A 24,370-nucleotide genomic window follows, 5' to 3' on the forward strand; every position below is an offset into this window, starting at 1 on the left:
GGCGGGGGGGGGCTGTCTGCGAAGGGAGGGGGGAGGAAAGGGAGGGGAGGAGGGGGGGGTCTGCGCCTGCTCAGGGCCGGGCCGAGGCCCCCATGGCGCTCCCGCGGGGCGCCCCCTCCTCCTCCTCCTCCTCCTCCTCCGGCGGGCAGCCCCCTCCTCCGCGAGCCAGGCCCGGGGGGAGACCCTGCCCCCCCGCCAGAGTGGGGGAGGGGCCCGCGAGCCCCCTGAGGCGAAGGCGCCGCTCTCTGAGGGAGGGGGGGGGCTCTGCCGCTCGCTCTCTCGTTAGCCTCCCTCAGGCGCTCAGGGCCGCCGCCATCGCCCGCCTCGCCGCCGCCGCCGCCGCCACCGGCTCCTCAGGGGAAAGGAGAGACGAGCGAGGTCAGCTCCGCCTCCGCGCCGGCCCGGAGTCGGTCTGAGCTCCTCAGCATCCGGGCTCTCGAGGACGCCGCCCCGCGCGGCCCTCATTGGCGGCGCGGCCTTCGGGATTGACATACCCCGCCCTTGCCCCGGTGACGATTCGCCCTGCTCGGGTGTCACTCTCCAGGGCTACCATTCGCCTTTCGGACTACCCGTCCCGGCATGCCTCGGGGCCGAGGGATGGCCGGCTTCCCCTGTCTTCGGCCGGCGCAAGTCCTGCCGGGAAGTGGTGTTTCTTCCTAACTTTTGGAGCACGTGCGCAGACCGGGAGCGGGTCACCTTCTCCTCTGCAAAGCGGGAAGCAAAAGCGAAAGTGGGGCGACGGGTCGAAAGGGGCACGGGGAGAGGTTTTACCCCGGGAAACGGTGGGGGCTCTTTCCAATTATGACGTCTTCTCCGTTATTGCCTATGCAAATGGGCAGGGAATTGGTCTGGCTGCGAGATTTGGGGGTCGAGGGTGGGAAACAACCCCCCCCCCCAATTAATCAGAGTTATCCTGACTCTCCTGCAGTTGCAAGACCAGTTTCTCAGTCTCTGCAACTTGGACTTCAACTCCCAGAATTCCCTAGCCAGCAATGCTAGCTGGGGAATTCTGGGAGTTTAAGTATGTGTGTGTTTGTGTGTGTATGTTGCTGAGATTGAGACATCCTGCACAAGAGGTTGTCCCTGAAGAGGGGGACTCCTCCCATCATTGCAGAAATATTCTATTCTATTCAATTCTATTCTATTCTATTCCTTATTATTCTATTCTATTCCTTACTATTCTATTCTATTCTATTCTATTCTATTCTATTCTATTCTATTCTATTCAAGCCTTCAAAAGGAAAAGCAAGAAGCAAGGAAACCCTGTCTTGTTGATTTCTTGCCCGTTTATCTTACCCATATTTACTCAAAAAGCAATCCCGCTAGATTCAGTTACCTTTCCTCAGGTAACGCTTGAAAGCTGCCTTCTCTACCATGCCTGCGTTTCTCTCCCTCTTAATCTCTGGTTTAAAAGACGCCGCATTAATTAAACCTGGCGTTTCAATCTGTATATTTCCCCCTATATATAGTTTTTTAAGGATGCTTGAAAAATCAAGGAAGGGCTCCTATGGGTTTTCTTATATGGCTTTTGCCGGCGAGAAACAAACTGGAAGAATTCCAGAAGTATAATTGCATCAGGTTCTTGCGACCAAGATGCTAGAGAACTAAATGGATAAACTGGTTTCTTGGTTGTGGCTTGGCAGAACGTAGAAATCCCAGTTGTTATGTTGTCTTGTTCAAGAAACTCTGGTTTATTGCAATGTGTGTGTCTTTTTGCATGATCGCTGGGGGGTGGGGGGGAGAGAATGAGATAGAGGGGAACTTTGATGCAGGGTAGATATGCCAATGTATTAAATTTTTCATCGGGCATTGCTAAATTACCTTCACAGACATAAACATAAGCATGGCGAGATCTGTCAGGGACCAAGTACAAGAAGATCTGGACAGACGGAACAAACAGGATGAGTAAATGGAAAAATGACACATGGTTTGCCTTGATTTAGGAGGGGGAGGAGGAATTCTCAGCGGCATCCGAAAATTGGGCGACTTTGCAAATTTAGGAAGACGGGATAGTGGTTTCATTGGCTCAGGAAAGCTACCAAAGCAGTACACATTTTTTAAAAAGATAAGAGCAGTCAGATGCTGAATGGAGGCTGAGGGGTGCCCAGATCTCTTTGGGCAGGAGAGCAGTTTTGCAATCACACGGTTGAAATACAGGCAGTCCTCCAGTTACAACGGTTCGTTTAGTGACTGATCAAAGTTTACAACGGCACTGAAAAAAGTGTGTTCCTAACTTAACAACTGTGGCAAGGAAGGTTGTAAAACGGGGCAAGGCTCACTTGAGAAAAGGTTTCGTTTAGCAACAGAAATTTTGGGCTCAATTGTGGTCATAAGCTGAGGGACACCTGTGCAGATTTCTTAAAAAAATTAAAAGATGCTGAATGGAGGCCGAGGGATGCCCAGATCTCTTTTGGCAGGATGGACAACTCAGGAGTGCAATTTTGCAATCGGGAGAGCTGAAGTGCCAACCTCCCCCTCTCCTCCTCCTTCTCCTCCCAGTTTTGAAAAGTAGCATCTGGAAGTCGATCAGATCTTAGCCAAGGAAAGATTTCACCACCCTTGTTCTGTTTCCATTCAGGTGTGGCCTTCCTTGTCCTTGGCATGCCATTTTCAAGCTGGAGGACGCGGAAGCAAAGTTGGAATCCCGCCTCGCCCTTTTCCTAACCCCCGTAGAGTGTTTTTTAATCGGCTCCCATCTCAGCATTCTTCTTCAGCCTGAATAGCTGCTCCTCTAATTGCCATGCTTGCATCAAATGGATTCTTTCTCCTACCATGGAAGGATGGCTGGTTGAAAACGCCCTCTGGTTCTTCATTTGCAAACCATTAAAAAAAAGAATAAGCACAATTTTCACTCCAGCTTTTTCTAAGTACAGGGAATCTAGGAGTTTACTGTTACCAATCTTATTATCTTCATCCGAAATAAACGGTTTCTTCTTCACCTGCTTTTTAACTGTAGCTTAGAGCAGGGGTCTCCAACCTTGGCAACTTTAAGACTTGTTACAAGTCTTAAAAGTTGCCAAGGTTGGAGACCCCTGCCCTAGAACTCCAACCTCCAAGGTTGGAGACCCCTGCCCGAGAGACCCCTGCCCTGTGGGAGTTGAAGTCCACAAGTCTTAAAGTTGCCAAAGTTAGAGACCCCTGGTTTAGAGAGCAGGATTGACCAACCTTGGCAACTCTTTAAGACGTGTGGACTTCAACTCCCAGAATTCTCCAGCACCCATTGAGTTGAAGTCCGCACATCTTAACAGTTGTCGAAACTGGGAAACCTTGTTGTACCAGCTTCAACCATCTTTTCCTCTTGCTTAAACCCTGAATCAAAGGCAAGCCTGGCCTGCTTCAAATCTCTTGTGGACCACGCTGCACTAAGGGCTGTGGGCCTTTTTACGATCAAATTTGTGTGTGTTTTTTTTAAAGCCCGGTGCAGCTCTGACATGCGACATTTCCTTGCAAAGCAAAATGTTGTTTTCCAACCCGCAATGTGGACTTTGAATAGGGAGGATTGTCTTCTTGCAGCGTCACCAAAGACATGCACTTTGCTCCTTTTTGGGAGGTGGGGGGACAAATTTGGGAGGATCTGAGGACATTTCAGGCCAATTTTTTTGACAAGGGAGTAAATTACTCTTTGTATACATGTCCTCGAATTACAGCCATGATTGAGCCCAAAATTTATGTTGCTGAGGGATAACATTGTATTTAGCAATAGACAGTCTTATTTGTTTGATTACATCAGCTTATAAATCTCCCACCTGCCATGTCCCAAGAATCCAAGTAATTTGGAATGACATGAATTAAAGTTGTAATTGCATAAATCAAATCTCCCCAGATAGTTCTGGCACTACAATTCCATTATTCCCCAGCGCACATTCCTGATAAACCCACAAGTGTTACACAAACACAACAGCCTTCTTTTTCGGCTACACTCTAGAAAAAGTGTAGCTTTAAGATGTGTACTTCCCAGAAGTCTCCATGGGGAGTGGGGAATTCTGGGAGATGAAGTCCACAGATCCAGAACCTGCTGGGGTTTAGAAACATTGCTCCAGCATCTTCTATGAGGAAATATACTTCTGGATGTGAAGGTTTTTATATGGCTATGATAGCCATCAGCAAGTCCTTTCATCTACATTTTAATTTCAAATCAAAGAGTTTGTGATTTTGTCTCCCAACAAGAACATCTGAAAACCTGGGAGGAGGGAAATACTAGCGGTGAAGATATTTGGCTGAACTAAGAATGGAAGATTCTTGATTAAGAACAGTCTGCTCCACGGGGAATCTGTTATTCCTAATAATATGAGGTGCATATGAGTTGCTTCACATTCATTTTGAGAAATTTTGGAAAGTTTGAGGCCGATTTACATAACCACATACTGAGCTTGTTAGTCATTAGGCTCATGACAGGACAAGCAGTGCACATGAGGGAAGTGGGTGGGAGTCTCAAACTTGACCAAACACAAGCAGTTAAGTGTACTGTAAAATGTGCAAAAGTCATTTCTTAATGCCAAAGATAGATGCGGGGTCAAAAAAATGTTTTTCAAATGAGAAGTTTGAGGTTCATTATACATCTATTCTTGCTTGGGTAAGGAATGAGTCATCAGCTCATACTGGTGGCAAACTTGACAGCGATGGAAAATTTGACATTTGCACACGAGCTGAAACTTTTTTTCTTCGTTTTGTTCCTGTGCAGCTGGTATTTTTCTAGCTTTCTTAGGACTGTCAAAATAACTTCTGGTACCGGACTCCCTCTGCAGTTGAAATGGTGAAGCTACAGAGGCGTATTAAAAACGCTCCCTCTTGGGACCTTGATAGACAAAGGGAATTTTTCATTTAATAACCAGATGAACATTTAATTTAATTTTACAAGGTAGAAGCCCCTGGCTGCACAAGATTCTGGATGGCTTACAGTTTTAAAAGCAAGAACAATCAAGAAAGTCAGACATCCAGCCAAAACAATCCATGACCAATGACAACTCAACACTGCTGTATCCCAAAACGTGGGAGTATAGCTATGTTTTTAGCAATTTTCTGAACCTCATTAGGATGGGAGCTATTTAGAGAGAGCAGGTGCCCTTCAAGTCCAGCCACTCGGATGGTAATTAAACTTTCCAAAAACACAACTTTAAGAGGTCCGGAGCGCTCTGAGTTTGGTTGTTTTATTGCAAACGTTTCATTACCAAACTGGGTAACATCATCAGTGCTAAAAGAATGGGGTTTGCAGGGAGGAAGAGGAGAACTGGGGGGGTCCTTGGTGCTCTCTGAACTTTGTTATTTTCTTGCAGACATTTCATTACCAATCTAGGTAACATCATCAGTGCATTGACTCATTTCAACCTTGAACTACAACCGTTCTCCTTTATAAGTATCATAACTTTAAGCCTCATGCTGGCTGGGGAATTCTGGGAATTGAAGTCCACAGGTCTTAATCTTGGGGTGTCCAATCCAACTTAGCCTTTTGAGCGAGCAGTTACTGTTTTTTATCAATTATCTCTGCCTGTAACTCCTCCATTCTTGTTGAAGCCTCTCACAGCCCCATCAGGCCCCCCAGACTAAATAACATGGAGCCTAGTTGGCAAAATTGATACCCTAGTAAAGCTGGTATTATCACTTGAACAACAGAAACCAGAATTACTGGGTTCCTGTGGGACAGGGGTCCCCAAACTTGGCCGCTTTAAGACTTGTGGACTTCAACTCCCAGAATTCTCCAGCCAGCATAGCTGGTGAGACTACAAGTCCCAGAATTCCTAACAAGGGGAAAAAAATTGTTACTGGAGGGAGGGGCTACAACGTTAAGCCGTTCCCTAGCAACGCGTTCCCGACATGCTTCGAGCGCAGTTGATCCGCCCATCGCCTCCTAGAGCTCCGAAGGCTCCCAGCGTACCTTGCGCGTCTCCATGGTTACCAGCCCCGGGCGTCCAACTGAGGCCTAGGCCGCTGCGGCCTAGCAAGCGGGATGAGGCGACCAGACGGGCCGGCGTCGCCGCTTCTCCCGAGGCGGGCCGTTCTCTTTCTCTTCCTGCTGCTACCAGGGGTTTGCCCGTCCACGGCGGGGCCGACGAGCGAAGCCCCTTCGAAGCCGGCCACCAGTCCGGGCGGAGCCACCGCAGCGGGGTCGACATCAGAGCCCCCTCCTCCTCTTTCGCCCCTCAGCCAGGCGATGTCGACGGCGGGCCCCGTCGAGGCATCCAGCCCGCGTCGCACGTCTCCCCAAACGCCGTCTCACGTCGGCCCGTGGCCGGCGCCCGTCACCGAGGGTGGGTCTCCTGTGGGACTGATGGAGCCTCCATGGACAGGAGCAGTCACGCCGGTCGGGCGCTTCCAGCGGAAAGGCGGAAAAAAGCTGGCGGGAAGAGCGGGGGTGGTCTGGCTGTGGCAGGCGGGACTACAGTTCCCAGCATCCTGGGCTATAGGAAGCAAACCAGAGGAATCTGGGAGTTTGTTTATTCTATTTATTTCTTAAATTTATTTGCCATGGGGCTACGCTAGGCGGCTTATAACAATAAAACGGAAAAATGATTTAAAAACAAAGTGTAAAGATAACAATAGCAAAGGAATAAAAACAAAAACAATGGAAGTACAATAATACAATTTTTCTTAAAAAGAAAAAAAAAAACTTAGTTGTCAGTCATCGACATCTGGAGCTCTTCCAGAGCATCTTATGGCCCTTATTTTCATCGTTTTTCTCCTTGGTAAATCCCATGGTTATAAGAAAAGAACCCTTGAGCTGAATTTTTTTTTTTTTGGTTCAATTGCTCTGAATTGAAATAGTTCATGCAAAATAATTTTTACTGTTTCTGGCAGTGGGGGAGGACATGCATATTTAATAAACTATATGGTTCATTGCACAGTCAGCCACATGTTCATTCTGAATTCGACATTTTATCCACCTATGCAGATGGTGGTGTTTTTTTTATGGTGTCTAAGATATCATCGCAGGTTGTCAGCTATTCCACCAAATCAATTTGCCTTTTGCAATTGATTGATGAGATTTGTCAATGCTGATGGCGTTCGAGGGGTTGCATTCAAGGTTATGTTATTACTGAACTGTTCACTACCATTTTTGTCAAATCTGTCTTTCAGTGACTGAGCTCTGCGTCTGTGACCTGCTGGAGAATCAATGTGACGTAAACTGTTGTTGCGATCCTGTTTGCACGGCTGCGGATTTCAGCGTCTTTACTGCCTGTTCGGTTCCCGTTGTCACGTACGTGCGCCAGTTGTAGACCGACGCAAATGTGCATTTAGACATTTCCACAGAGATCTCTAATGCACTCTGTTTGAACTTGCCACGTCAGAATAGCAAATTGAGGACGCAGACCCTGAGGCAATGTCTCTCGAGATTAAAGCAAAAAATGTATATTAATAGAATGAAAATAGGATCTGGTTCAAATAAGCAGCTTTTGAAGTGGCAGAGTCTCCTCATAAAATAGTCCCGGTGCAGAATACAGAGGGCAGAGGTGTTTCATTAAAAGCTTTACGGAGTCGCAGTGCCTGTGAAGTGAAAAACCAGCGTGTTGGGGAGAAAGCTTTTCTTAACCTGTGAGGCTTACTTGCAGAGAGGTTTTTTTTCAGCAGAATTTGATCATTTGAACACTATGCAAATTATTTAATTTGCGTAGTCAAAAATGCAATGCACGAGATAAAATGTTTCACATTTGTTAAATTCCGCATTAGCACCTTACATAATAGAATTGCCACTTGTTTGCATTTCTGTGCCCATTTTAATGTGCAATTCAAAACAACAGTGATAGGGTATTTGTCTGCTTTTCCATATTGGAACAAATACCTCTAGGGCTACTGTGATATTTTTAGGGGTGCGTTTTTGAATAGTGCATCCCTGGGTGCACTATTAATAACCCATTGCAATCTGCATCCTGCTTTTATTGTTACTTGTTCTGTATGCCATTTCCTTTTTGGCAGCCTACCCACTCTCCTTTCCACAGCTTCTTTCTCCTCTAGTGTTCTTATGCATTGTGAATTTGACAACCAAATTAAACCTTTGTGGATTAGCGATGTCCTATTTAAATATCAATATGCCAGCACGTTTCCTGTTGCAGCCTCCCAACACAGATTTTGTAGCCTTTTTCCATCTCTTCTTCACAGGTCTATTCAAAACCACTGGCTTCATTTATCCAACTGCTTTCTTTTTCCTCACAACACCTCAGCGTGTCTTCTTGCAGAAAATTGTCCACAGCTCTTTGGAACAAGAATTGTGCCACCTCAGGGATTAATCCCGGCATTTATTTGGCCCCTGTGCCACTTGCCACCTACACTCAGTATTTTGAGAACCGTTAGATATGCCACAGTTAAAGCTGACTACTAGATGAATTTTTACCTATGAAATGAAGTATCACCTTATCAGTAGAGAGGCACAGATTGGTTGCATGCATTGGTTTCTGGAAGGCATGGTTTAACATTTGATCCCTTGCTTTTACATTGTCTAAAATATTTTTCAAATCCATTTGCCCATGGTGGTTTGATTTCAGAGGGTTTTTAAAATAATTTATGTGCCTTGTTTCGACAACCCTTTTTTTCCAAATGGATTTTTTTTCCTCCATGGAGGAAAAATGGCATTCCTGTATGTAAAAAAGCTTAAAATGTTGACAAGCTTCTCTTTTCTCTAGAGGTGACAGGCATTTCTGCAGACAACCAGAAGCCCTCTATTCCATAGACCAATCAGTTCAGCCACCAGAAAGGAGATTCCAGCTAGTCAAAAAAGTCAACCCCTCTGTGTTCTGCCTTCAGACCTCCAACTGTAAGTAAAACAAACCGGAGCCTCGGTAAATATGTCACTCTGAGGATAAGCAAACAGTGTTTGAAAAAATATAGTCACTTGTTGAGGTGAGTGGCCATCTAGATCAGGCTCTCCAAATTTGGCAACTTTACAATTTGTGGGCTTCATTTCCCAGAATTCCTCAGCCAGCCAAGTTTGGAGAGCATATGAAATGTTTTAATTCAAATAAAATGGCTTTTTTTCCCCTGATCACATCCAAGATTTGCAACATCCTATATAGTTTGCCCCCATTCTGAAGAGCTAAGCCAAAATGTGAAGGTTTATTATTCCAGTGTATTTCCTTTCATTTTTGAAGAGAGAAAGGTAACAATGGGTAGCAATTAAGTTGTTGAACAACAAGTAGCAAAGGTTTTTTCCATATGATCACAATGCTCAGGACATGCAGGAATGTAGCTCTGAAATGCCCCGATGCACTGCGATGTACTAAATTTCTCAAAACTTTTTTCTTTTTCTTTTCTTTTTGCAGATAAAGCTGGCCTCTCCTTCCAAGCTCCAGAAATACCCACTCTGCAGAATTTCGATAGGCTCCTTCAAGAATTTGACAGGGGCAGCTTTGCTACTGGAAAGGATCTCGTGCTGGAAGCGGAGTCAGAGACGCCGCGTGAGGCTGGCGCAAACGACACCAGCAGATACAAAGTAAAGAGCCCCTCTTTGAACATCCCATCTCTCAAAGCCACTTTAGATTTTGTCCAGGGGACAAATGCGGTGGCCTCCCATGTTTATCTAACTCTAAGCAGTATCCCCAAGCCTGATACTCAGGATTGGAGAAGGCTGAGCAAAAGCTTCCCAGGGATGAACGGTGACCGTGGGTTTTCTTCCTGGTGGAAAATGAAGCTTCTTTTCTTGTCCTCTGACAGTTTAAGGATCTCATCCAGACTACCGACGGCTTTCTGAGGCTGCCTGCTCCACTTTTTTCCCGCTGTGCTCGTGACAACCCTGCAGGTCAGAGAACAGCTTCTTCCTTCTGGAGCGATTTCTGGATTGTTGTTTGGGGACAGGCGGTCTGTGTAAAATGTCCCGTTTTGCTCTGCTTTTTCTAGACCATGGGGTCTCCCATAGGCACCATCTTACCTTCCTGAAAGAAACCCAACAAGATGGCTCTGCTAAAGCGTTTTTGTCTGGCTTCACATTTTTTTTTTTTTTTGAAGGATCTGTGTTTCTAAGAGTTCCAGGCCCAGTGCCGTAGAAGCTTTGAAATGGGGGCCCAAATTTAGTGGATATGGATGAAATACAAACATGAGATAGGGGCTTAAGATTTCTGAGCTCTAGGCAGAATAGAAAATCCTATAGGATTATTGATAAACGATGCCTGCATTGTACCTCTAGCTAAAGCCCTGGACAGCAGTTGCCACCCATTTAGAGTATCCTTCTTACCACAACCGTCATCCTCAGCTAGATGGGGCTGCAGGGAAGTTTGGACGAGACAATCTTAAATGAGGCTTCTTTTATCACAAGTTTCTAATCTGAATTAATCTGAACTTCCTTTGGTGCAACTGGAGCCTAAAATATTTAGATATTTACTTAGAATATTTTCTAAGTATGTAAGGGGGAACACATATGTGTGTTAATTACAGAAATGAGAGAGTTCTAGAAAAGGCAGCTTGCTGCAATGGAGCCCACTCTAAGCCATGCCTTCTGGGGCTTTTGACTTAATCCCTAAAACGGATTGTAATCTTCACCAAGCTGAAGATTTCCCTCTGAATCCTGTTCTTTGCTGCTTTCTCCAGGCTTCTTAATGACCCAGGCTGAAAAATGCAACACGGCGATGAAGATGGATGCATGCACCACCCTTCCCGAACTCAGCATGCCGTTTTACACCAATTTTAGCATTTTGATGGTAAGCGCTTATTTTGGGAGCCTTCAGAACGCACAAAACACAAATGGAAGGGTGGGGAGTGAAGTCAGAACTGCTGGTTTATTTTCCATTCAGAGAGAGAAGAGTTTTCTGGCACGGATGCCCAGAGGTTAGGACAAGGCCAACCAGTTTGTCATTTGTACCATATGTGGCAACGCTTCACCTGAAACGTGACTTCTTCTCTTTTTTTTAAATTCCCTTTAGGTACCCAATTCAAGCCAAACAGTAAGTTTAATTTTAATTCCCACTTTGAGCCGTTTATAATGCATCTGTAGGCAGATTGTACTTAATGATACTTAATGGCAACTCTCCCACTATAATTAAGAAATAACGGGGCGGTTATCGCTAGGTGGATCTTCCAAGTGACATCTCTATTTTGGTGGGTGAATTTTAAAACACTTGCAAAGCACAATTGCTCTCCTTGGAAGCAGGGAGCTGCAGCCCAAAAGATGCGTCTGGACAGGGCCAAGGAGAAAGAGGCAGCAGGTGTTTCTCTGCTATCTTTGCTTCCTTTGGGAAAAATGGAAACTAATCACCTCCATGTATGATCTTATTAAGATTTTTCTTACCGTGCATAAGGAGTAAAATTTTATCTTAAAACATTTCACCGATTCCAGAAAACTTTTCCCAAGAGAGGGTTTTTTAAAGGAGTATGCCAATTTTTCCTTGAACAACTGTCAATTACAAAGAGGATAAGGGGGAATATTTGTTTTTCCCAGATAACTCTCCCTGCTCTTTCCTAGGGCTTTCGTGTCACTAGAGTATATTATGCTAATCCATTCTTTAATCATAGTTTGAACAAACTACACCCTAGGCCTAAACGACCAGCCGTAATGTCTGAATCCTGCCGGTGTAAACTTAACTTGTGTCAAGTGGTTGTTGCTTATGAATCTTTTCAGGTTAACGTCACCATCCAGTCCATCACAATTCAGGCGCCAGAGGGGCTGCGCACTCGCCTGGCTGATGCAGACGTTGTGTTGCTCCCTGCGTTAAATAATCAGTCGTGCAGCAACGTAGTTCTTGAGGTAGGCAACTCTCACTATTTCGTGCAGGGACAACAAACTTTTGCACTTAGTGTGAAACATTCCACGTTTTCTCTGGGATTGTGTCATCACCTCAGTTAAAACTCTGTGCTAAACCAAGATTTATTTTCTGGCACATCCAACCTTTTGCCTTGCCTGGCCTGCCTTGAGTGAAGAGGAATTGTCTTGGGCCTCATAGAACATAAAATTAACCTATATAAATCACACAATGTTAAAAGTTTACGATCTTATAGGGCTACATTACTAGCTGTTTAGGGCTGCATGCGGCCCACGGGCTGTGGGTTGGACATGCCTGGTTTATGATAACCATGGAGAGTTTATGAATTATCCCAGGTTGGCTGAGCCTAGCAGAAAGCCTACCTCGGTTTAAGGAGGCCTCTACTTGGCTGCATTTGTCGAACTAAAAACACTGAAACACGAGGGAAAGAAAGGGCATTTTTGTTCGGCTTGCTTATGGCACCTGTCTTCTGGAACGTGGTCCATTCTGAGAGCTGGGCAGCTTCCATGCTGCGAAGCTCTGAATACCTGACTTTTCTCCCAGGCTCTGGGCTGGGGTGGCCGGAGCATCTTGCGAGGTGCTGAAGACATTTTCGTCTCGCTGGCCGATTTTGCCATCTTGTTTCAGGTCTTTATTCAGATGATAGGAAGATAAAAGCCCTATAAAAGCCAGAGGTTGTGAGCCACCTAGAGGAAATTTGGAGTTGGGCAGCACCTGAGTCAAAGGAAATCCCCCTTGCCTTTCAGGCCAGATATCTCATTACCTTTACCGAGGCAGGTGAAATCGTGGAGGCAACCGTCTCGCTGGTTCTGGGGACAGTTCATACCAGCGTCGTTCTTCTGCAGCAGTTTTTTGCCATCCATTTCATACAGGTAACTCCTAAAGTATGTGAATCTTTTTTAAAAAAATATTGAATCTCCCTCAGGGCACTGGAGCCTTCACACTGGAAGACGGGTATTTCTCAAAAGGAAGGGGGAAGCATTAAAGATTTATATTTAAATTTCAGCTCCGATTTGTTTGAGTCACTGTTTCTCTACTGCAGGTCACTGAAATAATAATAATAGCTACTTAATAAAGCAGTCCCTACAATGCTAAGAGATTTGTGACCTGGTATTCAAAGCAAAGAATGAAAAATCCGTAATTTGCAACATTTACTTTTTTTTTACTTTTTTTAACAGCAAGATACTCGGCCTGTTCCTTTCAGCGGAAGCCCAGGTTATCTTGTTGGGTTACCAATAAGAGCCGGATTTAGATCCCCTGGATATCCTTTTTTACTCCATTATTTAAGCAAAACACAAGTGTTCCATTGTAACTTGGAACAGTCACTAAATGAATCTTTGTAAGTCAAGGACTACCTGTAGCTGGCATTGTGGAGCTGGGCAGTGTTTTGAATCAGTTCTGCTACTTCTTGTACCAGTTCTGCCATCATGTTTGCGAGCCACAACTTACGATGTATGTATTCTGCAAATCCAACTAATTGGGGCTAATTCGGTAATCCACGATTAAAGGAACTACCTGTAAACCCAGCTGCTCCTGCACCAAAACTTTCATGTTTTTCCTTCACTCTCTGCATTCACCTCTGGAGTCATTCAGAGCCTGAACGAAGGAAGCCAGCTGACCATGATGAAAAGCACCACAGCCCAGGATTGTTTCCGGGCGGAAGGGAGCCGAACCCCAGTACTGTTTGGGTACAATATGGTGTCCGGGTGCAAAGTGCGGTAAGGAATAAGCTGGCTGCTATTCTGATGTGTTGTCTCCCCTCCTTACCTGGATGCTGGGAAGGTGGAGAGATGCGTTCATTGCAACAATTACCCCATTAGGTGTGGTAGCCGGTCTTTCTGGTCCCGAAGTCCTGAGGAATTGCTGGGGGGCTTTTGTGGAAGGATGAGGAGAGGGGCTTCTCTGCCTTCATCTGGCCGTCACCACATTGGGGAAGAGCCCTCTCCTTCGTCTTCCCCTGCTTATTTCTGAGTTATTGGTAATCTCATCCCAACATTCCAAAGAACACACGCCAAGTTTCACACTTAGCTCTTCCACAGGCAGAATTACATCAGTTTACACAGGCATCCGCCACAGGGTTGCTGATGACAATTTTCTTTCTTGAAGAATTACCGACAGTGCCGAATGTGCCCTTCTGGCTCCAGAGATCCTAAGGGTGTTGAAGGGCCAAAATTTCCCAGACTACGTGGCCTCTTTTGGAGATTCCTTGCCTCAGAACAGACCGGACTGGGTCCAAATCTTTTACAATTCCACCAAACCGGTAAGAAGTCAGACTAACATCTGGGTGGTTGTTTTCTTCACCCCAAGAACCGTCCTGGAAAAGAAACACTACCCCAAGACTATTTGGGGGAGATGCAAATAGGCTACGTAACAGCATTTATCCTATGTATGCAAAGTAAAACAAAAAAACCCCGAAACACAGCACAAAAAGAGTCTGGGGAATTTACCGATGTCCCCAAGCAGTTTGGGTGCCACTTTCATTCTTATCTTAACAATTTATGTGCTCTCACCGGCTGACTCAAATGCTCCAAGCCCTGTTTACGGGACAAAGTGCAGTAGATGACTTCCTGCATGCTTAGCCAGAGTGGGGTGGTGGGGGAGGGCCCCTCCTCTCCCCTCCCCTCATGCAAAGTGGGCCTTGTGACTGACAGACTTCTGACTCTCATTCAGGCCACCTGTGAAATCCCCGTGTCCTTTGAAGTGGAAGTGAAGTGGACTAAATACGGCTCCTTGGTGAACCCCCAGGCTAAAATCGAGAGCCTCACGGTGATCGTAACAACGGCTGCCTTACCCAAGGTGGGTGGTGATTTTCTGGGAAAGGGAGGCGAGGGGTGGGGGGAAATGGAAGAACACTGGGAGCTAATTTTTAACTTCAGCACACTCATTCTGTGATCGCAAAGGACGGTGGGTGGGTGCTAAGACATCTGCCTAATAAAACTGGCATTCTCTTCTGAAAGAGTAACTTTGGCGCCTGGCAGCATGGCTGGCTGGGGAATGCTGGGCATTGAAGTCCACACACCTTAAAGCTGCAAAGGTTGAGAAACACTGGTCTACATCCCATTTGGGAGGCAAATAGTGGTCTGATTGGGTCTCTCTCTCTCTCTCTCTCTCTCTCGCAGGTCAATTCAGGAAGCGAAAGCATCATCCAGATACTCAGCTCCGTCTCGTTTGATGATATCTCTGCCCCTGCACAGCCAGGATACAAAGCTTGGCCCACCATTGAGGCCCACTTGCCCTTTGATTTTTTCTTCCCTTTTGTTTAAAACCACCTGCAGAATCCGAAGATGCCGGCTTCATTGTTGTTGTTTTTTAAAAGAGGGAATCGTTCTTCAGAGCCACACTGAAGTTGAAAACAGTTGTTGCATCAAAGTGAGCAGAGGCCAAGGTTGCTTCTGCCAGCATCGACTTTGGGAAGACGCCCAGCTGGGATGACGGTGGACCTTGGCAGAGTTTGGTTGAAGATCTTTCTTCTGTTGCTGCTAGTTCATAAGCGAATACGGACCGAGGCCCGGATTCTGCCAGGTGCTACTGCGCAAGAGAAGCACGCAGATGGGAAGGCTGGGAGGTGGAGTCCGTGCATTCGGCAGGCCCCCGATTGGAGAGCTCGGCTTGCTTCGGTCCCGAGTCAAGTATAACGGAGTCTTCGGGAACTTAAGATGCAATCCTTAATGGAGCCCCGATGCTCAAAGGGCATCAGAAGAATAAAGAATTAAAATTCTGAAACAGGGACGTTGGAGACGGATTCTGCCCTTGTACCTTAAGAAACCTCTTCCAACTCTTACAAGGGCAGCTTTTGTGAACTACCGGAGGCCACTTCCGAATATGGATTGGAATTTATTACATTATTATTTCCACTAAGTCTTGGGAAACTGTACAGCTGTACAAGAAAGAATGGCATAGCTCATTTGAGAGTGCTGGAGCTGTTCTACCACTCCGGGTCTCCAAAAGAGATCTAGGCCAGCCGAGTCTCAGCTGGGTGCCCTCCAACCAACCAACCCCCCCCCCCCCCCCCGCGCACAATTGGGAGGATGGCGGAAGGCAGCGTCCACTCTATCTGAAGGGCATCAGCTCTGGAGGAAAGCAGCCTGCGCTGATAAATGTGCCAAAGGATCTATTTACAAGGTCACCCTGTAAACATAAACTAACTTCTCAGGGCCAGAACAGAATCCAAGGAAGAGATTTGGCCACCGTAGGTCCAGGTCAGGCATCTTATTTGGACTGGTTGAGGAGCCCATGTTGCTTCAAGAGGTTGTTCAACCTTTCAATTTCTATTTCCTGTTGAAGAGAAAGAAATGAGGTGATTTCCTGTGTCCCTCAGGCCTTGATGCAACTTTTTATCAACAGCCCTTTTCCATTTGCGGGGCAGGGGGACAGACAAAGAAGAAAAAGTGGAATTTAAGAGCTCTGAGGGAAGCCTATGACCAATTACCTCTTAACTATTGAATAAAAATGATCACATCTGAATTCTCCGCTAGCGCTATTGATTTTTTTCCTTTCATTTGTTCCTGGCTACATTTTATATTTCATTAAAAAAAAACCCAAGGGTTTTAGGCTCTTAACAAGAGCAAAGTCAAAGCTGCACCATTACATTGGAATAAATTTAGTGGCAAGCAGCACAGAAATCTTACTGTTTCCGCTGGATGCAGGGCAATCCTCTTGAAGGAATTAAAAACTTACCTTCTCTGCACAGCTGCTTTCCAGCTGCTGGACTTTGGTACTCAGCTGCAAATTGGCTTGCTTCAGCTTGGAGATCTGCTGCTCTGTGCGGGTCTTCACGGATAAAATTATTCCTGCAGTTGGAATTGAAGGACAGAACAGTTTACAAAACGATCGGCCAGGCCTGAGGGCCGCTTAAAAATTAGCACTGCAACGTATTTACAGTAAACATCCTGCTTAGGAAGCCAGGACAGAAAAGGGAACGGAGGGCTAGCGTTGTAAAAACAAGGACAAACCTAGAGGCCAATTCAAAACTTTCTAGTTCTTTTATCGGTTCTCAAAAAGATGGAAACTAATCAAGGAGAGAACCAACCTAGAACCAAGGACAAATTTCCTGACAGTGAGAGCAATTAATCAGTGGAACGGTTTGCCTCCGGAAGTCGTAGGTGTTTCAACACTGGAGATTTTTAAGAAGAGATTGGACAGCCTTTTGTCTGACGTGCTCTAGGGTTTGCTGCTTGACCAGGGGTTGGACTAGAAGACCTCCAAGGTCCCTTCCAACTCACTGTTACTCGGGGGTCTGAAAGCCCACCCTTTGAAGCAATGGGCTTTGGCAAAGCAGGAGGCGTCATGTAAAGACAGTCTTGATAGACAGGAGATGGCAGACAGGAGGGAAGAAGGTAGCAGACACACAGAAAAAAACAGGCTGGAAACACTCAGGATCAGATTGTCCAAGAATCGGCCGAAAGTCTCGGTCTTTAGGTCAGGGAGCCAACTCCAAAAATTCCAAAGGAGGTGAAAACTCCCACTCAAGCGTTTCAATCACTCTTGGATTAAACCGGACACGGTTCTTGAGTTTAATTCTCAACATCTCCCTTCAAACCCGTCCAGCTTTCAAGGCGTACCGTTGATGATCCTGGCCACCCGCCACAGCCTGAGCAGAATCAGCAGGCCGAGCGCTTCAAACTGATGCTCCTGGAAGAGGACCACAATGTCCAGGATGAAGGAGACGATGACCACCAGGGCGTCCAAGACCTCGAACTTGTGGTGGAAGAACTCCAGGCGGTAGGCGAAGAGCTTGAAGCTGACTTCCACCAGGAAGAGGGAGAGGATGGAAAGGCTCAGGTAGTGAAGGACCTGGGGGACACAGAAAAGGGGCCACAGGTAGGTGACAGAGCCGCCCAGGATACAATGGGGGAGTGTGGAGATGGCACAAGGCGCAATTGCTCTTCACCTTTTTTAAAAATTTATTATTATTAGTCTTGTGCAGGAAGATGCAATAAATACAGGAAGTCCCCAACTTAACAACTACAATGGAGCCCAAAATTGAAGTTGCTAAGCAAGACAGTGAAGTGAGTTGGGACACTTCACAGATGGAGCCTGCAACTGTCCTAAGTACATGCCAGTTGCCAAGCCCCCAAATTTGGATCACATGACCCCAGGGATGCTGCAAGAGTCGTAAGGGTGAAAAACAGTCCTGTTTTCAGTTCCCTTGTAACTTCCAATGGCCACTAAACAAATGGTTGTAAGTTGAGACTCCCTGTATAACAGGGAGCTGGCTTAGAAAATGAATTTTAATTGGGTGTTTGTAGTTTTTAATATAAGGGCCAAATTTTTAATATATTTTAAACTGTTTTTAAATTTTGTGGATATATGTTGTTTTAATATGGCTGTACACCGCCCTGAGTCCTTCGGGAGAAGGGCGGTATAAAAATTTAATAAATAAATAATAATTTCAGCATTTTTTCCGTTTTCACACTATCTTGGTCTACGGTTCTACAGTTTCTCCTTACTTTGCCCTGTTTCTTTTACGATCCTACAGGACAAGAAGATTGTGCATAATGTACTCTTATCCCAATCCGTAAAAAATCTTCAATTATCTGGTTTCTTAGGTTCTAGCAGACTCATCCAAGCTTATCTTTGCATGAAGGTTTCAAAATCTGCGCTCTTTTTGCTTTTTCAAAAACAGAGAGCCTGGATCTGACTCCCACCACAGAGGAGGTGCCTTAAGGTTCTGGATAACCTTAAGGCACCTCCTGCCTAGAGGTTCTCCTCTTCACCCATTTTTCTCACCCTTGGTGCGATCTTCTCTTTGTCAGGGTGAATGACCTTCAGATCCAGAAGCAGCTCTCCCAGCACCAACACAGCATCCAAGATCACCAGGCAAACCACCGCGATCTGGGACGAAAAGGGAAAGCATTCAGGTAAAAATAATAAAATGTTCTTGGAAGTCCATCACCAGACGTTGAGGTCGGTTCCCATTTACGTTAGCAGCAAATATAACTGAAGCCCAACACATGAGTGCAAGGGAAGGGGAGAACAATTGGGACCATCCCATTTTAGCATTTCTTAATTCTTTTCCCAAAACAATGATTGGAAAAAATTAACAGCAATAGTTAAAAGCGGTGTTCCTCAACCTGGGCCACTTTAAGATCTGTGGACTTCAATTCCCAGAATTCCTCAAGCCAGCATGAAGCCCACGCATGGGGGCCCAGTTAAAGCACTGGCCACCTAACTGGAAAACCAGGGATGGTAACCCAACTCCAATAAACAAGCTAACAATAAACAAGAACCCAATCAAGGAACCAGCAAATTCATTCCCACCTAAACTGATAGGGCAAACCACTGGTATATAAAATGAGACCAAACCCCACTCCCTACTAGCACTGATGATGTTACCTACTTTGGTAATAAAATGTCTACAAGAAAACCACAAAGCTCAGAGAGCAGCAAGGACCCCACATTGGCAAAACTTGCTCAGAAATGTGCACACAAACCATGGAATGCCATGATTTACTTACACGGTTTACTAAATAAACCATGGCTAGGTTCATACTGCTAGTTATAGCAGGAAGTCAATTCTTTGGTTTTGGCCAAAGACCATAAACCATCTCTGGGATTTGGATATTACTGTCTGTGATTTACAGTGCAAATCCAAACAAGTGAAGATGGACCAACAATCCAAGATGAAGACCAAATGGAACAACCCAGCATATCAAGCAAGTATGGCACCCAAGATTATCAGTATCGTCTTGTGCTTGTGTGCAACCAAACTCAGAGAAGAGAGCCCAAGGTGACAGACATCTGAAGATTCCCCCGTCCATACCTGGAACTTGTGGGATTGGAACAGCCTTTTCATAACATCCCTGAAGGTTGGACGCCTGGGCGCTGATTCGACTTTAACCACAACCTCTGGTGCCTTCCCTTCTTCCTCTTCTGTCTCTTCCTCCTTCCATTTCTTGTAGTCATTGTTCCACTGGGCAGTGTCATCTCCCACCACCGTGAAGTGTTTCAGATACATCGACATGGTGGTCACTCAAAAGGACATCACCCCCGGAGAACAGCTGCAGAAGCAGATCCTGGTTAGTCAAAGGCTCGGCCAATCACCTTCCTAGGGATACATTCATGGGCAGGTATAAAGAGAGAGGAAAAAATGGAATCATGCAGCTAAAGTGATCATTTTTTCCGGGGTCTCCGAAGTTGCCAACTTTAAGACTGCCAGCATGGGGAATCAATTCTGGGAGTGGAAGAGTCCACAAGCCTTAAAGTTGCCGATCGTGGAGATCCCCAATTTAGGGGACTGAGTCCAGATCCCTCCTCAATGTAAGGCAGCTCCCCAGCAGATAACAATAGTCTAGGCACTACTCAAACAAATCCACCCAGTCACTGAGAGTGCCATCTCCCACCACCGTGAAGTGTGGTGGGAGATGACGCCAGATAACATACAATTTTAGCAAATCATCATCATCAGGAAATTTGCTACTTCCCTAATTGACTACCCATGAATCACCTTTCCTACTAACTAGGCGCACTCAATGTAGCATCAATTTGTTCTCACAGCATTGACAAAATCCCAGGAGTTATATGCCTTTTTTTTTTTGTTTAAAAAAAAGGATTAAGAAACCAACCTGTCCTACGGGACACTGTGAGGAGAAATCAAATAAGGGATCCTTTTAGAGCAGAGGTCTTCAAACTTGGCCGCTTTAAGACTTGTGGACTTCAACTCACAGAATTCTCCAGCCAGCTATGCTGGCTGGAGAATTCTGTGAGTTGAAGTCCACAAGTCTTAAAGCGGCCAAGTTTGAAGACCTCTGTTTTAGAAGAAGCAGAGTGAAAATGCTACCTTTAGGAAGAAGAGAATTACGATACATAACCACCATGCAAGAAGCCAGCCTTGATCCTCGGATCACCCCCAAAATTGTCTCCCTCTTACCGTGTCCAAGGTCTTTCTCTCCGCCCGCCAAGCCCGTCTCTCTTCTGCCAAGGAACCTCAAGCCAAAACCCGAGCACCCCTCAAAGCCCACCTCAGAGAGAGCCCCGTCTGCCGTGCTAGAGAAGGATCTTTGCTGGCTTGTAGGAGAGGCAAAGGAGAACCAAAAAAAAAAAAAAAAACCCCACGTTTCCTGTTTGCCTTATTTTGCATAAGACATTTCTGTCGCAATCTTTTCTGCTGATAAAACTCCGGGAGGGGCGAAGGAGGGGAAAGCCCACCCAGAGTTAGCCAACCGCTGCTCTTAGAGAAAAGCAATCACTCCCTGTGTTTGTTGTGGGTACAAATCATGGCTAGGAGGGTTCTCCTTGTCCTTGGCTGAGATGGCATCTACGTGACTCATGAAGAAATCAACCCCCCCCAACCCCCCATGGGAAGCTCCTGCAGAAGGAAGACCCACCGGGAGGGGCAAGGACTTGCTAAAACTAGCCCAAAGTGCAAACAATTGAGTGCCACCGGAGCGGGCTCTGGTTGAGAGAACTAGTTGGCACAGATGTCTGCTCTGTTTATGGTACCAATAGTGGCCAAATAAATACCAATCAATGCTGGTTTATGGTCCTGTTCATAAACAGCTTCCACGTAATTAGAAGAACAGGTTTGCATCGCTATACAAAAGCTCGCCATCCTAATCTAATCAGGATCAGGAATTAAAACCTCCTTATCTATTTGCTGCCCAGAAGGTTTTATCATCAATATTGTCTAGCAACAAACAACCTCGCTCTCCTTCAGGGGCTGGGGGGGGGGTGGGGGGGGGACGCACGGTTTACCAAATCGGCAAGGGATTCTCTTGAAACGCTCAAGGTTATTGCAAAACGATAGCGGTCTATTTTTAAGCATTAAGAAATGTCTCGATGTTTCTCCCCAAACAAACGGCATATAGTTTGCTCTTTCTTCATATATAGTGGCCCTTGCTCTCCCTTCCTCCTCTCATCCTGAACTTGAGTGTGTTGGCTTAAACCGATGGGTGGGAGCATCAGCTCAGGGCAAGCTTACACAATCCGCAAACCTGTGGAACAATTTATAGTAACAGTTGCGTAAAAGAGAAAGCCATTCCGAGCTCAGCCTCGGAAATCAGGATTTTACCTATTTATAGCAGCCAGCTCTTAAAATAGTCAGCTCCAAGAAGGAAAGTAATACCTGTTTCTTGACTAAACCCAAAGTGGTTGAGTTCAAGAACCATCCTAAGCCATTAATCATGGATTACAAACACCAATGGCTCCGTTGACAGCTGGTGCTTAACTCAGAATATAGGTGTTGCCTGGTTGTCTTCTCCAGGAGTCTCCAATTAATGTTCTAAACCCCATAGAAAAAGAGGGGAGGTAGCTGAGGCAGGAGAACCTCAAGGTCTCCTGGGCTCTAAAATGCTTCTATTCTGGTTGGTTGGTTTTCTTGGAAAGCTGTAAGGTTAACCCCATCCAAACTCTTAAAGAAAGAACCTTTCTAGGCATGAAATAATGAATGTTTCACCTGTCACCTGTCTGGGAAACCTGGACTTCACTTTCAAGAAAGGCTCTTGGGTCATCTGGCAAACCAAAACAGTGGAGAAATCCTAGCTTCCCATAAACAATCACTTAGCCATCTTTCATTCACCTGGGAAGAGAGGCAGATCTGCTCTACTCCTACAACGCTAAAAGGGGGAGGCTGCCTCCTTGTTTAACCATGATTTGTTGAATAAGCCACACTTCTCTGTCAAACCGAAGCAAATTGCTCATCGTATGATCTATAGTCCCTCCCAGTCTCTGTCCTGTGCTGCCTTCCCAACCTGGCACCTCCACCTTCCCGAAACCCCCAATTTTGGACTTTGAGCCGAAGGCCAGGAGGCATCTCCCCTATCTTGTGAGTCCACCTCTCCATTTTGCTGACCAAGCTTTGCTGGCTGTAACTTGTCCACTCCAAAGCACCTAGGAAACTCACCGAAGCCTGTTGAAAAATCTGCCTTAGTTAAATATTCTCCATCTTCCACTGAAACCAACTCAAAAGGGATTTATTTACTTTTCTTGCAATCCGTCCGCTCCTCCTTCAAGACAAACTTTCACAACTTTTCTAGGATCTAGAAGACCCCCTCCCCAACAACCTTCCTTGCCTTCATGGCCTGTGATTTGGAGGTGGGGCTTCTTGCTTGCTTGTCCCATTCCCCCCCCCCCACCTCCATCTTCAATTTTTTTAAAAAAATTATGCTTTCAGCCATTCTTCATTGTCCAGATTCTTCCCCTTTTTTTGTTTTGGCTCAATATAACTCACTTTATCAAAAGCCGCACATGACAAAAGGTTCCACTTTTGGGCAACTCTTCCCAGGCCTTAAGTAAACCTCTGTCAACCCTTTTTCATAGTCCTGCTAACATCCTGTTGGTGATCATTTATATGTACATCTTTAAATAATCGCCCAGCTTCCGTCTATATTTTCTATATTGAGTGAAAGGCCCTTCTTTCCACGGTTAAAAAGCCAAGCTTTTTTATTCTTTATTACTACTGAAAAAAGTTCCTCTTTTGCTCATTTGAAAAACAAATTTTGGGGGCATTTTTCCTCCCTGGGGAGGGTTATTTTCGTTTGGTGCCGTTTAGCCCCAGCATTTATATTTCTTGAGAACAACGGTGTCTGCAGCAAAGCCACAGGGGTAACACTGGGTCTATTAGAGTAGGGGGGTCTCCAAACTTGGCCTCTGGTGGACTTCAAGTCCCAGAATTCCCCAGCCAGCTGGGCTAGGTTAGGACCACCCCCCTCTGTGTAAAAAGGACACTGGCTGAATCAAGCCAAGGGCCTTGCGATGTAGACCAGGGGGCCGGCTGGGGAATTCTGGGAGTTGAAACCACCAAATCTTACCGTTGCCGTGTTTGGAGAGCGCTGGTGGGGACCCTGGTGAGCCTCTTAGGATGCAATGGGGGGCTTGCCTTGCCCAAGTGGCATCCAAAGGCCGCTGGTCGTCCTGCAAGCGGCTCCCTCTTCCCCCTTCCGCCCCACCTCTAAGCCCGCACCGGCCGCTTCCAGACGAGCAGAGGCCTCCTGCCCCGTCCGGCTGGGCTGGGCTGGGCTGAGCCGAGGAGATGCCGGGCGCCCGAGCCAAGTTCAGGGGGTTGCGGAGACCCTTCGCTCCACGACTCCAGAGCAGGGAACTGGGGAGGGGGGCCTGCAGGGATGGGAATCGTCCCGGGACTGCGCGGAGGGCGAAGGGGAGCTTGCAATAGACAAGGGTCTCCACCTCTCGGGGTCCCCGGCTGGGCTGCCCCTGCCCCGAGGGTGGGCGGGCTTGCGCCGCTCCCTCCCTCCCGGACCCCCCTTGCCGTACCGTGCGGGGCCCCGAGCCGCTTGGAGAGCCTGGGCTGGCGGGCTGGCGGGCTGGCTGGTGGGGGCGCCGCCTCCCCCTCCTCGCCTCCGCCCCCGCCTTCCCCGCCCCATTGGATGCAGGAGGAGGAGGAGGAGGCGGGCAGCCCGGCCGCCCCCCCTTCCCCTCCCGCTGGCCGGAGGGCGCCTCTCCCCGCGGGCGGCAGGCAGCGCCGTCCGGGCTCTTCCGCGCAGCCGGCGGGGGATTGGGGCAGGGGCTGTGCCGGGTTCCCACCCGGGGCTGCCGAAGCGGCTGCAGGGGGCGATGCGCGGGGAAGCCGCCGCCTGGCCAGGGAGGGCAGAATCGGCTGGGCTCGCCTCCCGATTTCCAGGCGCCGCTGCCCGGCCGAGTGCGCAGCCAGGCGTGGGAACATCCCGGGCAAAAGGTCGGCTTCAGCTGGCGGTTGGATTCGGCCCCATTTGCCGGTTAGGCTGGCCAGCCAGGCC

The 24,370-nt window shown here is 46.8% G+C and overlaps 2 protein-coding genes across 3 annotated transcripts; one reads left to right on the top strand and one right to left on the bottom strand.

Moving 5' to 3' along the window:
* Positions 1–5,909: 5,909 nt before the first annotated feature.
* TCTN1 (tectonic family member 1) lies at positions 5,910–16,142 on the top strand. Its single transcript, XM_070950445.1, has 14 exons — positions 5,910–6,245; positions 7,072–7,192; positions 8,613–8,743; positions 9,249–9,418; positions 9,640–9,724; positions 10,510–10,619; positions 10,842–10,862; positions 11,537–11,662; positions 12,425–12,550; positions 12,857–12,939; positions 13,256–13,396; positions 13,785–13,938; positions 14,349–14,474; positions 14,798–16,142. Exons 1-14 carry the CDS (start codon positions 5,945–5,947, stop codon positions 14,939–14,941), a joined length of 1,839 nt encoding a protein of 612 aa, XP_070806546.1. The 5' UTR covers positions 5,910–5,944; the 3' UTR covers positions 14,942–16,142.
* Positions 15,872–22,569, bottom strand: HVCN1 (hydrogen voltage gated channel 1). 2 transcript variants are annotated; one of them, XM_070950448.1, is made up of 6 exons: positions 22,519–22,569; positions 19,441–19,678; positions 18,408–18,512; positions 17,240–17,471; positions 16,356–16,468; positions 15,872–15,953 (listed from the first exon to the last, which is right to left on the bottom strand). In XM_070950448.1, exons 2-6 carry the CDS (start codon positions 19,639–19,641, stop codon positions 15,888–15,890), a joined length of 717 nt encoding a protein of 238 aa, XP_070806549.1. In that variant the 5' UTR covers positions 19,642–19,678; positions 22,519–22,569; the 3' UTR covers positions 15,872–15,887. The 2 variants fall into 2 exon arrangements, with proteins under 2 accessions (XP_070806549.1, XP_070806548.1); XM_070950447.1 differs by lacking the exon at positions 22,519–22,569 and adding an exon at positions 20,548–20,781.
* Between the last annotated feature and the right edge of the window lie 1,801 nt (positions 22,570–24,370).

The sequence above is a fragment of the Pituophis catenifer genome, unplaced genomic scaffold (assembly GCF_029215685.1).
Source record: "Pituophis catenifer annectens isolate HBS135680 unplaced genomic scaffold, rPitCat1.0.hap2 SCAF_10, whole genome shotgun sequence".
NCBI classification, from domain to species: domain Eukaryota; kingdom Metazoa; phylum Chordata; class Lepidosauria; order Squamata; family Colubridae; genus Pituophis; species Pituophis catenifer.

Excerpts from the sequence above, each read along its gene's own strand:
- TCTN1 (XM_070950445.1), top strand. The coding sequence starts at position 5,945 with ATGAGGCGACCAGACGGGCCGGCGTCGCCGCTTCTCCCGAGGCGGGCC. Across the intron at positions 6,246-7,071 it reads GCCGGCGCCCGTCACCGAGG|TGACTGAGCTCTGCGTCTGT; the intron begins GTGGGTCTCCTG and ends TCTGTCTTTCAG. Across the intron at positions 8,744-9,248 it reads CTGCCTTCAGACCTCCAACT|ATAAAGCTGGCCTCTCCTTC; the intron begins GTAAGTAAAACA and ends TTCTTTTTGCAG.
- HVCN1 (XM_070950448.1), bottom strand. The coding sequence starts at position 19,641 with ATGTCGATGTATCTGAAACACTTCACGGTGGTGGGAGATGACACTGCC. Across the intron at positions 16,469-17,239 it reads GGTGGCCAGGATCATCAACG|GAATAATTTTATCCGTGAAG; the intron begins GTACGCCTTGAA and ends TTCCAACTGCAG. Across the intron at positions 15,954-16,355 it reads AAAGCAGCTGTGCAGAGAAG|GAAATAGAAATTGAAAGGTT; the intron begins GTAAGTTTTTAA and ends TCTCTTCAACAG.